The sequence below is a fragment of the Ursus arctos genome, unplaced genomic scaffold (assembly GCF_023065955.2).
Source record: "Ursus arctos isolate Adak ecotype North America unplaced genomic scaffold, UrsArc2.0 scaffold_4, whole genome shotgun sequence".
Classification (NCBI taxonomy): domain Eukaryota; kingdom Metazoa; phylum Chordata; class Mammalia; order Carnivora; family Ursidae; genus Ursus; species Ursus arctos.
In genome coordinates this window covers 84,084,416-84,099,511 of record NW_026623056.1, presented here as the reverse complement: position 1 = coordinate 84,099,511, position 15,096 = coordinate 84,084,416, and the positions used below count along the sequence as shown (strand labels likewise).

General features: G+C 41.3%; 1 protein-coding gene across 1 annotated transcript in view; it reads right to left on the bottom strand.

Moving 5' to 3' along the window:
- MRPS6 (mitochondrial ribosomal protein S6) overlaps nt 1–14,698 on the bottom strand; it is a 63,629-nt gene extending 48,931 nt beyond the window's left edge. Inside the window, exon 1 of the mRNA XM_044391593.3 lies at nt 14,513–14,698. Within this exon, the coding sequence (XP_044247528.1) occupies nt 14,513–14,557 (45 nt within the window). The 5' untranslated portion in view covers nt 14,558–14,698. The remainder of the gene's footprint in view (nt 1–14,512) is intronic.
- Nucleotides 14,699–15,096: the final 398 nt, after the last annotated feature.

Sequence of the window (15,096 nt, the reverse complement as noted above, 5' to 3'; positions counted from 1 at the left end):
TGGCAGACTAAAAGGCCAAAAGGGAGTACGGCACTTCCTCCCCTACCAAAGTGATCAGCTACTGCCAACAGTTTGGAGGGTGTGTGTGTGGAATGACAAGGCAAATCAAACTAGGCAAGCAGTCTTTTGTTCAGATAAAAATCTCAATGGGCCACGACACAGTAAAACTTTGTTATCTGGAACCACTATCTCATCCTACCCACCCAATAAAAGAGTGGTTTACTTACTTCATTGTACTAACCCCACTTCAGAGCGTGCTCTAGATATCAGCCCTGCAATTACCAACATCCACCTCACAGTGTGCAATGATACCCAGGCGCTTCTTTACTATGGTTGTTTCCTTAACAAAAGGCAGGTCAGTGTGGGCAAGCAGCACTTTCCTTCAGCCCACTCTATACAAACCCAGCCCTCTTGCTGATCTCGGTTTATGAAGACTCTCCCCACTCCCCCTCCAGCTCTCCATTACACCTGAAGCATTAAATGTTTCCACAAAACTGAGCAAGTTACTTTAAGAACTACCATTTACCAACACTAGCGCCGGGCACCATTTTTCCACTACATGTACCAGCTCATCCAATCATCACAAAAACTCCAGGAGGAAGGCATGATAATTATCCCCAATTTATAGATGAGAAAATTAAGGAAATATCGGATGATCACTAAGGAAGTCCAAAAACATTGCTCTGTGAAGATCAAGAATGTATTCTTTTAACACTCCCCAGGAAGATACACATAAAAAAAAAAAAAGGAATAAACACAAGTCGGAAAAACATCTCACTGATAAAGAAGGAATAATGCAATTAGAAAATCACCCTTTGCAGTCCCTAATCATCAACAAAGTTTATTCTAACTATGAGAAAGCGACTACACGAATCCTAGGCAATGATTACAATGGATGCTAGAATCCTTAGGTGAAAGGTTGATGGGGAACTTTAAAATGGATGGATGAGGCTGACAGTATTTGCACCCACCAAGAATGAATCTTCTCGAAAAGGCAGACAGGTGTGCAACCTGATGGGATGCTACATCCAGGATACTTACATGCTCTTGCAAAACAAAATCTGAAAACTAATCAAATTTCTACCTGCCAATTTACAGAAAATACCTGGATTAGATGAACATGTAAAACATCAGGAAATGATCAACCAAATTCAGAAAGGAAGAAAGGGTGGGGAATCAATTACAGTAAAGACTCAAGGTGCCATTAAGTAAATGTAGCCTGTGGACCTTGTCTAGCTTCAGATTCAAGCAAACCAACTGGGGAGAAACACTTAAGACAATTCAGGGATTTGAACATGGAGACGTTAAGGAATTCATTTGGTGTCATAAAGGCACTGTGCTTGGGTTTTTTCTTTAAAGCCCTTATCTTTTGGATACGTACTATTCACAAGTAAAATTTTATATCTGCACTTTGTGTTAAAGTACTCCAGCAATAACAGATTCAGAATCATCAACAGATGCTAAAGCCAGTAGAAGACTAAAGAAAAGAATACTCAGCCTCAACTTTGTCACTATATAAATCACTGATTACAACAGGAAAAAAAAGGCAGTTTACAATGAGCAATCTGGTGGTTATCACCTAAACCGAATGACTGCTTGACATCAATAGTGAGACAAACTGACATGCCTCCTGATACAATACACGATATCACTACTTAATAACCTGTCTCTAATCATGAGAAAATCAACTAGACAAATCCAAATTGAGGGATTCTGCAGACCAGTGGGCCTGGACTCTTCAAAGTGCTACTGTCATTAATGACAAAGACCAGGAATTATTCTAGACTGAGGAGACTAAACAACTAAATGCATGATAGTTGACTGAATTCTGGATTAAAAAGCTAAAGAATACTAATGGAATAACAAGATAAATTTGAACATGTATGTATTGAACATTTTATAATAGCACTGTAACAATGTCAAAATTGGGTAATGGTTATGTTGTGGTTAGGAAGAAAACCACCCTTATTCCTAACAAAGGCATGTCAAGATGGAGCATCTCTCAAACACTGCAGATTTAAATAAATAAATAAAGCAAATATGGCAAATTTTAACAATTGGTGATCTAGGTGAAAAGCATGCAGGTGTTAAATGAACTGGTCTTGTAACTTTGTTAGAGAAAATATAAAATACTCCAGAAAAAAAACCAAGGGCAGGGGTGGGAGTGTAGATGAAGCAAGACTGGTAAATGCTGACTGGTTGTTGAAGCTGGGTGATGGGCACGGTATGGAGAGTCATTAAGTTCCTTTTACGTGTGCCCACGTCTGCATCTTAATTCTCACTTCTAGAAAATGGGAAAAACAGGTATCTCTAGGCAACAACTAGATTACTAAATAAAAAAGCCCTGTGGGGAAAAAAATAAGCATTAAACAACTATTATGCACTTTCAGGAAAGGCTTGAAGATGACCTATAAAACAAACCAAAGCCTGCTGAGCTGAATGCAAGCTGACATAACTCTAAGATCTCTGCGCGGGTTTTTGCTCTTCTGCCCCAGGAATGGCAATGGCCTCACTTAGGTCCCTCACTTCAGGCTCTGCCTCGCCTGAGCATTCTAAAAAAAAATGAAATTTACCACATTGGTTTCTCATTACGCTTTTGCTAGCATTTGCTGGTTTGTCTCCCTTACTAGAATGTAAGCTCAGGCAAGCTGGAACTCTGTCTTACAGTTTACCGCTATAATCCCCCCAAACATGGTAATGCTGGTACCCTGTAGGCACTCAAAATAGATGGGAAATACTTCCCTCAGTCTAAAGGCACTTTAACTCTACTACCCCACTATATTGTACACTCTTTTTACAGATGTAGAGCTTCTAGGTTGAGACTGCCCTTGGAATGCTGGCCCAGCCATTTACTGAGCTATGTGACTCTGGCTCCACACCTTTCTGCTTCAGTTTTTTCACTTGTAAAATGGAGTTCACACTACCTAACCCCGAAGATGGCTGAATATTCAAGGGGAACACACATACACACACACACCCCCCGCTTAAACTACCCACTAAGGTTTAGACTATAAAGCATAGGGTGTCAGAGGGAGAGCATCCAACCATGTCAACCTTGTGGTTCACCTTCACGTTTTCTCTACTCATCCTACTTGGTTCCAGTCTTAGGGTCCTGGAAAAATCATTCCTAGAAGAACAGATGCCAAAACGTTTCCTGTTTTTCCGTGTGACTGGGGCCAGAAAATGTAAACACAAGCCTTCTTGTAGACCAGATTCTAATTCTCCCAGGAGGCCAAGTCATAAATAGAAGATCCTGACAGTGGGATGTTTCCTCAAGCAGATACACTTGGTTGGAAAATTTTTAAACTTTCTAATTTTCCTCAAAGTTTAGGGAATGTAAGATTTTTAAGAAGAAAAAACAAGACCACAAACAGGATAACTTGACCAGTATTTGGAAGGACTGATAGATATTATGGCCAGAATTGAAAGTAAAAAGTAGACATAAAAGTGAGGTAAGATGTTAAAGATAATGAATACAGCTATATTTTCCTCTTGTATTTCAATGATAGGACAAGTAGACTGGTCTAAAAATCCAGAGGAATAGGATCACAACTGCTTTTTGTGAAGGTTAAAAGACAGGAAGATCCTGACGTTACAGGTTCCAATTATTTCATCCGAATCAGATAAAATATTTAATAAAGAAAATTTTGTTAGGACTCTTTCTTCACCTCAACCTTCTTAAACTGAATTTGCAAAAGCTCTTGACCCTCAGTCCACACATGAGAACGGCTTTCCTGAGACCAGCAGCACTACTACGGACTCAAGATCGTCCCTGGTGGAAACCTGGTATCTTAGGTTTTCAAAACAGTATGCTTCACACAATTGCTTTCTCATGTAATTGCTAACAAAACAGAAGGCAAAAGTACACCAGCAAAAAAATGAAAATCAAAACAACATACTACTGGGTCATATATTTACTTAACAGGTAAAACCAAATTTTTTTAAAGAACACTTAGTACATCTTTTCTATATGTAACATATGCCTGACAAAGACCCTACCCTCAAATATAGCTGTTCGTTCAGCGTAAGAAACTCACCTGTATCTGAATCAAACCCAGAACTGAATGTTTTATACTCACAATTTACCCACCTAACCGAAGCAAAGACTGCACGTGGGTTCCCACACAAGGACCTTCCCAGTACCTGAAATCCAAGTGCAGCTAAGCTCTTGCTCACCACAGTGAGAATTCTCCCATACTGGACTACATCCACAGCAATCTGGCTATGATAGCTGCACTTGGGTTTCTTCACTTGACAAGATTCAAGCATTTTAAACAGTAAGGGTAGTTGTCAACAAGAACATTTATAAAAACTAAAGTCTAAACAAAGACAATACCAGCATATCTTGATTCTTGGGCAGAAGCAAGCAAATGCCAGTTTACAAGCACTGAGGGCTCCAGGCTGAGGTTTAAGGTTTTGTTAAGTCCAAATTTTCACTTGCAATTCCATTTTTAAGTTCTCACCCACACCAGCCACTCCTGAAGTGTTCCCAAAGTGGGTAGGGATTCCCTTAACTAGAATGCTGCAATCATAGCAAAAATGCTTGGGGGGGGGGGAACAGCACGAATCAATTATACCCTGGACTTGAAAGGTAGAAAAGAACTGAACCTGAGATTTTTTTTTCATTTGCGATTTGCTGTTATGTGTATGAAGTGAGAATGGGGAAGTGAGAAAGACAAAAAAGGAAAGTCAGTCAAGGCAATAGCTCAGCTTCCACTCTATGGAAACATGAAGCCTAGTCAAAAATAAAAATATGGTATCACCCCCTTGTTCTATACTCTGACTAGAAGAGCACCCACATTTTTTCATGGTAATACTATGTTCCAAAGATCATGGGTCATATAAGCTAACGTAAACTTCAAAAAATTTCATTTTCTAGACAAGCAGTCTGTTCAGGACAGTATTTCGAACCCCTAAGAGGTTAGTACAATGGGTATAAACCAAACTGCACTAATGCATGTTTAAATTAAGCACTCACCCAGACATAAAAAAAAAAAAAAAAGTGGACTATGAATACCAATTTCTGACAGTTTATACGGTCATACTTCAGTCCTTGTGCTAGTCTCTGAAGACTGTACATACACTTTAGCCTATATGGACATGCATAATCCAACAGTCCAAAACTAGAAACCAGTATTACTTTTAAGAATGGAACACGTTTGCCATTTACTAATTAACTATCAGTCCTATTGTAAACCAATGACTAATTAACAAAGTGGATTTTATCAACACGTGAGCAGCAATTTCTGAAACCTAAATGCTAAAGAGGTCCAAAAGCAATCATGGACATCTTTAAAAAATTGTCTAAAGCCAACCACTTCAATCAGAAATTATAAGGTGGTAGCGTATCTGACCAACAGATATATTTCATTTGGTCCATGATGCTTAAATATTTGAGTTAGCTGCCAACATCTTAAAAATCGGATTTCCTGAAAAATCTGGATTTCTGGCTACGAACAGGAGAAAGAAGGATGAGCTGGTGAACCAGGCCCACACTCCCAGGCAACAGACTGGGTTAGTAAGCACCAGCACTACCAGCACACACGCTCTCCACCCAGCAGCTCTTCCATCTCGCCACCGGCCCACCCACCCCTTCACAGCCATGAATTAAAACGCTCAAAACTATGACAAAGTATAATCTAAACTGAGGACAACCCTTTATACTTACCCAGTTTTAAAACAAAATAGTTAGAAGAATTCAACACACGTCCTGGCTATTTCTCAGGCAACTTTGTTAAACAGCTTTTATTAACTCATGAATACATTTACAATTCACATTGCCATCTCCCAAACAGAATGAAAAGGACTTCAGTTACCAGCATTACTATTCCTCTTGGTCACATTATACGCTCACACACACACATTTCTCAAGTCTGCTCCAAGAGGTGCCCAATACCTTATACCATTCCCAAGCCCATTATGCAACTTCAGGTAAAATAAAATAATCAGGTACCAAGTCACAGATTAAGCCTGAAATGAAGTTGGATTTAGAAGACTGACAGTTAAGTAAACACAGAAAAAAAAATGTATATTCTCTTGTAGAAGGTCTTATCTTGGACTTGTTAGATCACAAGTATTTCTGGCTTACAAAACAATTACTAAAAAAAATTAAGCGTATTAATGAAATATATACACTCCAGCAACATGTGCTATAAAATAATACTGTTTTAATTCCTTTATAAAAATAAAATCTGTTGTTACCAATAGGAATGAAACAAATTCTTAGAATCACCAATAAAAATAAATATGTAGTAAATATGTAGTTTTATAATACATCACTGCATAAAAAATGAAAAGTAGAATACTAACTGAAAATACTATGTAGCAGCAGAAATCAATTAGGCTACCATCTATCTGCTACAACTGTTTTTCCTACTGAAAAGAGGTCATCCTTACCGCTTTAGCAATTTGCCCATTAGCAACCAAACATTTACTAAATAGATTAAAATACTAAGTTTCCCCCTACACTTGCCTCAAATCACCTTAATAATTAACAGCCTATCTAAAGTAATTCTTTAGATTTTCCCTATTTTTCACGTTTCCCAACTTCTCACCTAAAACACACATTAAATCTTACGAGTACTACAGTACTAGTTATAATAAAGTTGGATGGGAGAGATAAACACAAAGACCAGATGCAAATAGTTTAGTTCTTGATGAGGAGTCCCAGTGCACAGCACCGGCAAAGGCCAGCAGTTGTTACTAAATGACAGACATCAGTCTAACAAAGGACGTTCTAAGCTGGTGGAGTCCATGGGAAGCCTCATACACACACTCTACATCTCACAGATGCAGAAGCTTGCCCTTGCTATTATGTAGTAGGACTCTTGTTCACAACTTCAAATACTTACTGAGCAACTACTATACTCCAGGTCTGACTAACCCTCAGATTCTGATAAAACAACTTACGTATAAAAAAAGTTTACCTTTTGGAGTCTCTTCATCATTAAGGTAGTAATAATGGAAAACTAGGCAATAAAAGTTCAATGACTTGCCTGATATCACAAAGCTATTTTAGTGACATACTGAACACCTATTACGTCCAAGATCATGTTACCACTTTATCTTCAGACTCTCCAACTTAGGGATCACTCCCATTTTACAGTGAGGACATGAAGATCCAAAAAGGTTAAGATCCCTAGAAGGTAGGTGTCAGGAACCAAAACCAGGTCGATCTGTCTCTAGCTCTTCCTAGTTTCCCAGTGCCAGTTCTTTTGTTTATTCCGACATAACACAACCAGTATCTTCATTGAGGATCTTACGTTCTTCTATTCATTTAGAAAACAAAAATCAGAGCACTTACTGAAGCAGAAGCTTTCATAACCAAAACAATCATATCCAAAAATAATAGGTAAAAAAATGGATTAAAGCTAGAGGAGGAAATCAAAATATCATACATACGTACCTTAAACATTTTATTTAAGTTTAACACATAAATGTACATTCATTTGCCAATCTTAATATGGGGTGAAAGCACTTGGAGACTAGGATCGATGATGAGGAGCTCCTTGCTGATTGAAGTTCCTTCTGCTTGATCTAAACCATACCTATAAATGCATCATCTACAATTTTCCATTTTTAGTTTCATTAAAGTGGAAAGCTTTAAGAAATCCTTGGAAAGCAATCTACATACAGAATCCTTTGGGACTAATGCTCTTCCTCCACCCAAACTTTTAGATACTGCAGCCATGTCTAATTCTACAGCCATTACTTTAGTAACTCACCTTTATCAAGTCTTTCCAAAGAATCCAACTTGGTTTTCAGGGAAAAAAAGTTTTGCACTCATTTCATCAGTTTACAGGATATTTAAATTATTTTTATTATAAAAACAAGATTACCTGCCATGAAACAGTCTTGGAAACCAGCACAACTTCTGGAAAGCATACACCTTGCCCAGTGCAAGCCAAGGGAACGGACTTGAAAACAACTTACTAACACAAGAGGTCAGCATGAGATCACCCATAATGTTTCAGGGATGAGAGTAGGAATCCTTGTAAGGTAGCTAAGTGAACATGGATGGACATGTGCAGTGCAGAGCAGAGGACAGAAATGAAACAGGCTTAACCCTCAAGAACTTGTAATCTAGCAAAGGAGATGAACATCACCAATTAACTACAGTACAAAAGTGACCCATGTGATAAGACACAGGAAAACACCACGCAAATCCAAAGGAAAGGTTATAGGTTATAGTCTGTACTCCTAACAGTGTAGGTCCTCAATATTTTTTTTAATGATCTAAAAGAGATAAAATGGACTTGAGGCGAGTATTCATGTAGACCATGGGTAATATGGAAAGAAAGGGCATTCCAAGAAAAGCAGTATGACACAGGCACCAAAGAAAATGAAAAGCAATGGTATTTATGGGGATCTGCAACAGGTTGTTTACTTGGTATATGGAAAAACTGAGATGAAGTAAAAAAAAAAAAAAAAAAGTTGGGGTCCCATCAGAGGTGGCCTTAGATGCTAGACTTGACTGTGTATCTTTGTGAAAACAAAAGGTGTGCTGGAATCTGGCAACAGTGTTGACACCATCAACTATTACAGAAAGGTAATAATCAGAAAGCTACCACTATACAATGCTTTGTATTATTTCCTTACTAAAAATGAATATCAAATGAAATCTCAATTTAATTGTCTTAATGTATCTCAAGAACAGCTATTTTTGCACTCCAAGAAGCATATTTACTACAGGCATTAACTATCCTTCTCCCCTAGGCAGTGCATTAGAGAGACCAGCTAAGAAACTGCAAGAATCAAGCTAGAAATATTAGTGGTTCAACCAGAACAGAGAAGACTACATGGGATTGGGATTACAGGAATATAAGGAGTTGAATTTGTTCAGCCACAGGTGACAGAAGACAGAGAAATCATAAACAGACTAAGTTAGACAAGTTTTAGGGTAGGGAACTCAAGTTGGAACAATATTGAGTTTGCAGTGCCAAGGGAACATCCAGGAGGCTATAACCAGCACACAGGAGAGTACAAAATGCCAAAGTTCTTAGCTTGTTACCAAAAAAAAAACATCCATATGAAGGTGAAAGGTATAGTAATACAAGGAATCAAAGCAGAAATGTCAGAAAACAGCACCATAAGCAGCCTGGAGAAATACGGAACCTATGAAATTTATGTGTCTGTATGTTCTAAATCAAGGGTCAACAAATTTCTTCTGTAAAGGACAAGAGAACAAATATAAACAAACGAACAGCGTTATGTTCCTATATACCTACATTTATGGACTCTGAAACTTGGAGTTTTCACATCATAAATTATCCTTTTGATTTTTTTCTCCAACTACTTAAAAATGTAAAATCCTTTCTTAGCTCACAAGCCATAAAATACAGGTGGCACGTTTAAATTGGCCTGTAAGCCACCATTTGCTAACTCCTGCTGTAACATAGAACAACGAAGATAAGAGAACTGGATTAACTGTCCTTTCCAAACTTCTGAGGGCAGTTTTTCCTTTAAATATATTAATAACTTACCAGATGTTCATTAAATTTGAATGATTTACTTAAATTTGACTAATTCCTTAAATTTGATTCCGCTAAGAGATAACTACGTGTGTTGACAATAATCCCTGTTAAGAATACTGCCTTCCACTAAAAAGAGGTATTATCTTGAACAGAAAAATCACACTTGTACTACAAACACAGCAAAGGCACTGGATGAAAATTATTACCTTAGCGTTTGTCCCTCACTGCTTTCATGCTCTTAGTTTTCTTTAAAGTGATTTAATAATCTAAGGGTGAGAAGATTCAATAGCAGTCTGCATATAAATTCCTAGATTTAAAAAACCTATAACATGAGTAATGAATGTATGAGTCATGAATAACAATTAAGGGAAAAAAAATCAGCGCAGAATGTCAACTTCTGAAAGGCAGTCTTAATGAATACAAACCATGTCTGGTGAGGAAGGACTCCTTACCCCCAAGCCACTCCTTGCACCTTAGCTGTAGCTCAGGGGCAGGAACAGGACTCCTTCTTCAATCACTTGCTGCGGCAATGAGCTGTAACCCAAGAAAACTGTAATACCAAATGAGAGTGTAACATTGCCCACAAGGCTCAAGTCTTTCATTACTGGATAACTATTTTAAGTTGTCTGGTTTCAAGCAGACAAAACACAAAGGGTGATTATTAAAGATACAAGCTAAGCTATTCACGGAGGGCCCATGAGAAGAAAAAGACTAACGGAGCCATCTGACAGCTAGAACAAAGAGGTTTCCTTTTGGACTTTGGTCTGCTACCATCTGAGAGCAGAAATGTCCCTATTTCCTCGTTATCAAATGTTGCCAACAAGTGGAGCTAGAATGACCTAGGTCTGGCTAGTCCCATACTTGAGTTCATCTACGTCTCCAGAAGTTATCTAAACTGTAAACATTTTGTAGGTATTACTTTCAGAAGATCCTACCCTGGATACAACTCTAGAACAAATACAAAACTTCTGCTAGTTCTTCTAAGCAAAAAGGCTTGAGTAAAGAAAAATAGACTCTTCACCGCAGTCAGAAAACCTACTGCTTTCTATGTTTCAAGAACTATGGTATCACTACACTTCTATTTCTAAACTTATAAAACCCAAGTTATAAATTAAACTCAGATTACAACATAAAACGCTTTACCTATGAAGAACTATTTCGATGAGTGATTTTAAAATTTAAAACATAATCTGCTTTTCAATGAAATTTAAAAGACTATTAAACATAAAGTAACTGGTGAACTCTGTTTTAATGAAAAAGAACTCAAGATTTCCAAAGTACCTATCTGCTCTTTTACTCCTATTAGGAAAATATATACAAGAAGACCTATAAATGCTTTTATCAAACACATGCATTCATTTAGCAATTAAACTAGTTATTACTTAAACCATTAATCTTTAATTCCTTCTGTAAAAATTCCTGAGTAGCAACTGAGAAAACTTCAGGAAAAAAATATTTGCCCAGGGCTTTCACAACTCTAAAAATGCCAACTCTAGGCAAACATTCTAAGACATGATAATTAAAATGTTCCTAAACTTCAAAAGTTCCTAAACTAAGTAACCACAGAATATAAATGTTCTGCATAGATCTTTCTTTCACCTCAAAATTCCTCTTTCTGAACCCATCCTAAGAATAAAAATTTTATACAGTTTATACAGCTTTTCCTAGGCTTTTCTACACGGTATGTGGCTTTATCATTCATGTATTGGCAGTTCTGTCTTCTGCCTAACTGAAATTAAACGCCAATCTTTAAAATCTAATTTCAAGGTGAAATGAAAGGACATCAGCCACTTCCTCAGACTCGCCAGAGAAGGGTCCTCAGAAATCAGCATCGACCTTACCCACCAACGCATGACCCCTCTTCTCCCTACTTCAATGTTCCCACTGCAACAGGACAAGGTGGAGGTGAACAGAGAACTCTTCATCTCACAGGCAGCTCAGTTTCTTTTTCAGCTGTTAGAAAACTCCGATGTTATCTGATACAGGTGTAACACGACTCAAATCCTTTTATTCTGGAGACCCTTCTATAAATATGGTCTAAGACTGGTCTAAACAACAACCTTTTCAAACGGCTTTAGTCATCACCTCTGAAGGCCTGGTTTCACAACATCCATTACTTGACCATGCCCAATTTCAGAATCTAGCCACTTTTACCTACTTTTCATACTAAAAGTTGGTTAGAAACCAAAATGAGACAACTTTTTGAAATACACACACTAAAACAAAATTCCAGCTAAATGGCACCTGCAAATAAATTTCTTCTTGTGAGAATTGGTAACTACGTTCAGAAATGCATGAACTTGGAAGTGCGACAAAAGCAGACTCATTTAACTCCCAGTTGCAAACTGAGAAAAACATAGCACTGGAAATTCTAAGTGACTAAACACCACAAAATTGTACAGTTCAAGAACTCATTTTGTATACTCCACCCTGAAACCTTTCAACGGGAAGCCCCACAGGTGACTGTGCTACAACGCAAGGGGTCTCCCATACAAGACATGCTGAGAGCCTCAATACAGTTTCTGCATTTTCAATTTAAAAATTCGTGTATGTTCGTTTTTAAGGAGCCCAGCTAGGGGTCAAAGGAAATAAAACGGGATGGGGGGAGTAACACACTCCGAAGAGACCAGGAATGTTCTTCAGGCTTCTAGAGCAACTACAAAAAAAGAAACAGAAAGGAAGACACCTCTGGGAATCCAAACAAAAATGCTGGAAAAACAACATCAGTCTCAACTTCCATGTCTGCTCTAAGAGTTATCAACATAAGCCTATTTTCCTCAATTTCAAGACACATCAATGACTGGTTGGAGGTTAAGGGGGGGTTAAACCATTCCATTAAAGGGGGTGTACACTTCAGGATCTAAAAATATGAAAAACATGCCACTCGGAACTGGGACGTCACTAGTGGCCTCCTGCAGACGAAACAAACTGCCACAGACTGGAACTGGGGTTCCCCAGGCCTGCCAAAGCTCACAAGTGGCATTTTGCATCACATAAACCCAATGTGAACTTTTTCACTCATTTTTCCCAAGTATTGATCCTATTTTAGAATCCAAATTTCCTAAGGTGAAAGCAAAACTGTTCAAAACCAGGAAGTCTGTTTGTTATACAGTTACAACCTACTCCAAAACTAGTTTTATGAACAGAAAAAAAAAGAGAGAGAGAGACAAAGTTTTTATTGCTGTTTAATCTGACTTTATTCAGGTCAAGAACTCTTCAATACAACTTCACCATTGTTACAATGTCCTATCTGTACCCATGGAGGAAGGACTCCACCTTCAAGGAGGAATTCACCTTGATTATCTGCTAACCGGCCACACCCCCCACCTCAGGGATTTCAAGGAACATATTGAATTATCATTTTCACCAAACTGTGCTATGTGTCTTACCTGAACTAAAGTAAAAAATGTTTGTGCCACATACAGGAGCATACAAAAAAGCAGGATACAAAGAAATACAAGTAACATGGTAAAGCAAATACATTTAAACTAATCTGCTTGGAGCCATGTTAACTAACCGATATACTTGGAGGCTATGCTAAAAACAAAGTGTGGAGTTTCGTTTCAAAGGTTTATGGAATAAACAAATATGCCTATACTCTGACTAATGCTACCCGTTTGGTCCCTAAAACAAGGTACAATAAAATTCAATGACCACATTTCCAAGGCTCTATGGTTTCACCTGAAAAGCACAGGTTAAAAGGAGGGCTTAACCAATTTCTACATAATTAAAAATGTTTCCTTTTTAATAATGTGCTACTGGTTTTTCCTTCTTCCTATTCTCCTTAAGCAGTAATATCTTAGCGTGGAGGGAGAAGAGCCAGAAAGGGGGAATACTCCAGAGGCTAAACAATACAACCTTATCTTCTCCCAAATTCTGGGAGAACAAGCTTGGGGACACAATGGCACGCCTGACCAGCTCTCCAGACCTGATCAAGAGGCACTGGTGTCCTCTCTCCCACTTTGTAGTGTGCGCTGACGCTCCGTGACCGCCAATTTTTCTATAGAGGTTGGACCGTGATCCCAAGCTTAAATTTAAGTTCAATCAAACTTCACTGAATTGCTACTCCTCCCAATTGACCCAAAGCGTGATTCTAACGCTACAGAAAGTTCTGCTTGCAAAGTTCAGACATAGTCGAGTTTTTATTTTTTTTTTTATCATACCTGGGCGGGGGGTGGGGGTGGGGTCACACACCACGCTCTACGTTACCGAATTCACGGGAAGAATGGGGATTTCGGCGAAGACTTGTGGAGTACCTGACCCAGAACAGAGGACGAAGAGCTGCCTCCGGGCCGCGGGGCCCTGTCCTCGGCCACACCATCACTTGCAACGAACGGGCGGCAGGTTCGCTTAGCATCCCTCCAAACCTGAAATCCCCTACCTCAAGATCAATCAAAAGCAGGGGGAGAAAAGTTTCTTCCAGAAGGCGCAAAAAAGGCCACAACTTGGATGAATGAAACTGGGCTAAGGGCACCCGGAGCAGGATTTTCGCTGAAGTCAGAAAAAAAGAAGTCAAAGATTTTTTAACGTGAGATCGGTTATGAGCGCCCGTAGTCCAGAAAACTGCACAAACACTCTGTGTTGAACGTTTTATTGAGCGCGGACGGCTCCGGGGCGGCCGGCGGGCGCTAGTGTGGAGGCGGAGCGGGCGGCGGCGGCGGCGACGGCGGCGGGGCCGGCGACGAGGCAGCTTCGCGACGGCGGGAGCGGGGCCGGGCGCTCGCGCGTGTTCTCCCGCAGACCTTCCAGGGAGTCCCGCGGCCGCCCCGCCCCCCGCCCGCCCCGCCGGCCGGCCGCGTGCGAGGCACACCCTCCCGCGGCCGCGCTCCCGCGCGGGCACACCCCCGCCTCCCGCGCGCACGCGGCCTCGCCGCGCCGGCCGGCCCACGCGCGCCCCCTCAGCGCGGACGCCCGCCGCCCGCCCGCGGCCCCGGCCTCCCCCCCCCGGCCGCGCGGGGAGGGCGGGGGGCGACGGCCTAGCGGCTAGGGGTGAGGGGCGCCCGCGCGGGAAGGCGGGCTCTGGGGGGAAGGTCACTTACCCGCTGCATGGCTTTCAGGATCAAAGCCAGCTCGTAGCGGGGCATGCCCGGTCGCACCGCGCGAGGCTCCGGACCGAGCCGGCTCCCGGGACGCAGGAGGGGCGGGAACCGCGGGGGCCTGACGGACTGCTAGGCCGGAAGGCTCCCGGGCGGCGAAAGCACGCTCCGGCCGAGTGAGCCCGGGCTTTAAGGCTCTGGCAGCTGCGCAGACGGCCCGCCACGCCCCCCTCAGCGCGCCCCGCCTCCCGCGCGCCCCGCCCCGCTTCCTCCTTAAGGCGGCCGTGCCGCGCCCCCTCGACAGTCCGTTTCCCCCAGGCGCGCCACCCCCGCCGGGACCTCTGGCCCCGCTGCCGCTGCGCGGGGGCGGCGCCGCGGGCTCGGTCAGGAGGGGCCAGCGCGGGCCGCACTCCGCCTCCGACCCTGCCGCCGCCGTTCCAGCTACCTACGGTTCTCGAACCAGCTGGAACTTTCCATGCCTCCGTCTCATCCTGGGCGGCGGGCGAGCGTGCGCCCTCGTGTGCGCGTGCGCTAAACAGTGCGGTCTTGTCCGTGCGCGCGCCCCTCGCCCGCGACTTGTCGGCGCG